The sequence below is a fragment of the Nematolebias whitei genome, chromosome 20 (assembly GCF_014905685.2).
Source record: "Nematolebias whitei isolate Nwh7 chromosome 20, NemWhi1, whole genome shotgun sequence".
Lineage (NCBI taxonomy): Eukaryota > Metazoa > Chordata > Actinopteri > Cyprinodontiformes > Rivulidae > Nematolebias > Nematolebias whitei.
In genome coordinates, this window is record NC_056517.1 from 32,452,783 (window position 1) to 32,454,602 (window position 1,820).

A 1,820-nucleotide genomic window follows, 5' to 3' on the forward strand; every position below is an offset into this window, starting at 1 on the left:
TATATATATATATATATATATATATATACAAAAATATAAAAAAAACACATATATATATAAAACAGAAAAACATTCGTAGAAGTGCTGAATCAGCATTCACACAAGGGGAAGTAGCTGCATTTGTTCAGAGCTGGAGCATCTCTGAGGTTTCACAGATAGAAAAAAATAAATAAATAAATGGCTAAAAATATTGCTTTTATAAATATCTAGAGTGTTTCTTTTTTTAAATAGAAATATGTTATTTGATCCGCACATGAACCGAGTACAAAAAAATAGGACGTGAAACTAACATCTGCCGTGTTTTGAAATGAATTAACAGCCCAGATTACAGATGTTTTATTACCTTGCTCGCATGCTGCTAATAAAACAGGTGGAATAGTCGTCAATAAAAGCACGAGCAGAGTTTGACTCTATTGCTTGGTGCTAATTGTTTTCACCGTTCCCTCCCAGCTCCTCCGAGGCAGTGCATCGATCTACACTTCGAGGAGAACTATTCAATCGAATCTTCTTGGGAATGTAAATTTGACAACATCGAGGTTCGGGATGGACCATTCGGCTTCTCCCCGATGCTTGGTCGGTACTGCGGGCAGCAAAGCCCGCCGGACATTAGGAGCAGCGGCCGATATCTGTGGATAAAATTTGTAACTGATGGAGAACTGGAAGGGGTGGGATTTTCAGCCAGTTACAACTTCACAGCAGGTATGTCTTTATCTGTTACCTTTTTCTGCTGCTCGTTTTATTTTTTATAAACTGGTGCAGGTTTTATGGCTTTAACAGCATGATTCCTAATGAATGCCAAGCATTTCCCTTTGGTCTTGACCTTTTGGGAGTTTCTTGCAGTTTAATTGATTGTCTGTCAGCACACTTTCAAAAGAATTGGCAGTACGCGATCGCTGATTTAGTTGTTTTACCTTTTTTTTTTTTTTTTTTTTTGAGTGATGTGGAACAAATTGAACATTCCTTGGTCCATAGAGAGAAAGGGTCCAGAATAATTCAGAACCTGTGGAAAACTGTGCCTTTTTTTTTAATTGTCTGTACACAGTGCAACGAATGACGGCAAAACAATCCGAAAACTATGAATACCGTATGTTTCAGAATGTAAGGCGCAATACCAATGAACGGGTCTGTTTTCATACATGAGGTGCACCAGATTACAAGGCGCATTCAGCGAAACAAAACAGATTAGTCAAACTTTATTCAACTCGTTCACAGTAACTCTCAACATTTTTTAGTTGTACCACATAAAATTGGTTCAAGGTCAGTAAGCACAACCAGAATTAATACATAAGATTATAAGGCTCACTGTCAATTTTTTGAGAAATCTTAATGATTTTAAGTCCGCCTGATAGTATAATATGGTATATAGTTACTCACATCATGTAGTTTAACTTATAGGATCTTGGAAACTTTCAATCTGATGTTGACAGAAATATTCTCATTATTTAACCTTGGTGGTACAAAGGAAGTACAGTACTAACTTATGTGTTTTCAGCTACAGCTGGCTGGGTACACGTTATTGATGCTTGTACACATACCTGATTATTCAAAACATGGGCCGTCAAAGAGTTGAAGATACAAATCTAAATGAAAAAGGCAATTTAAACTTCACAAAATACATTTTTTTACATAATGGTTTATAGTGAGAATATGGTGGCTGTGATGCACAGCTCAATGTGGAAACAGCATGAAAATTGATAAGACCTTATATATAGACAGTACTTACTTTCTATATTCCTGGTTTCTTACCATGTACATATACTGCTTACTTGGTCCTATATATATATATATATATATATATATATATATATATATATATATAT

General features: G+C 35.4%; 1 protein-coding gene across 1 annotated transcript in view; it reads left to right on the plus strand.

Moving 5' to 3' along the window:
- neto1l (neuropilin (NRP) and tolloid (TLL)-like 1, like) overlaps positions 1–1,820 on the plus strand; it is a 202,747-nt gene that overhangs the window by 92,853 nt on the left and 108,074 nt on the right. Inside the window, exon 2 of the mRNA XM_037693979.1 lies at positions 451–699. Within this exon, the coding sequence (XP_037549907.1) occupies positions 451–699 (249 nt within the window). The remainder of the gene's footprint in view (positions 1–450; positions 700–1,820) is intronic.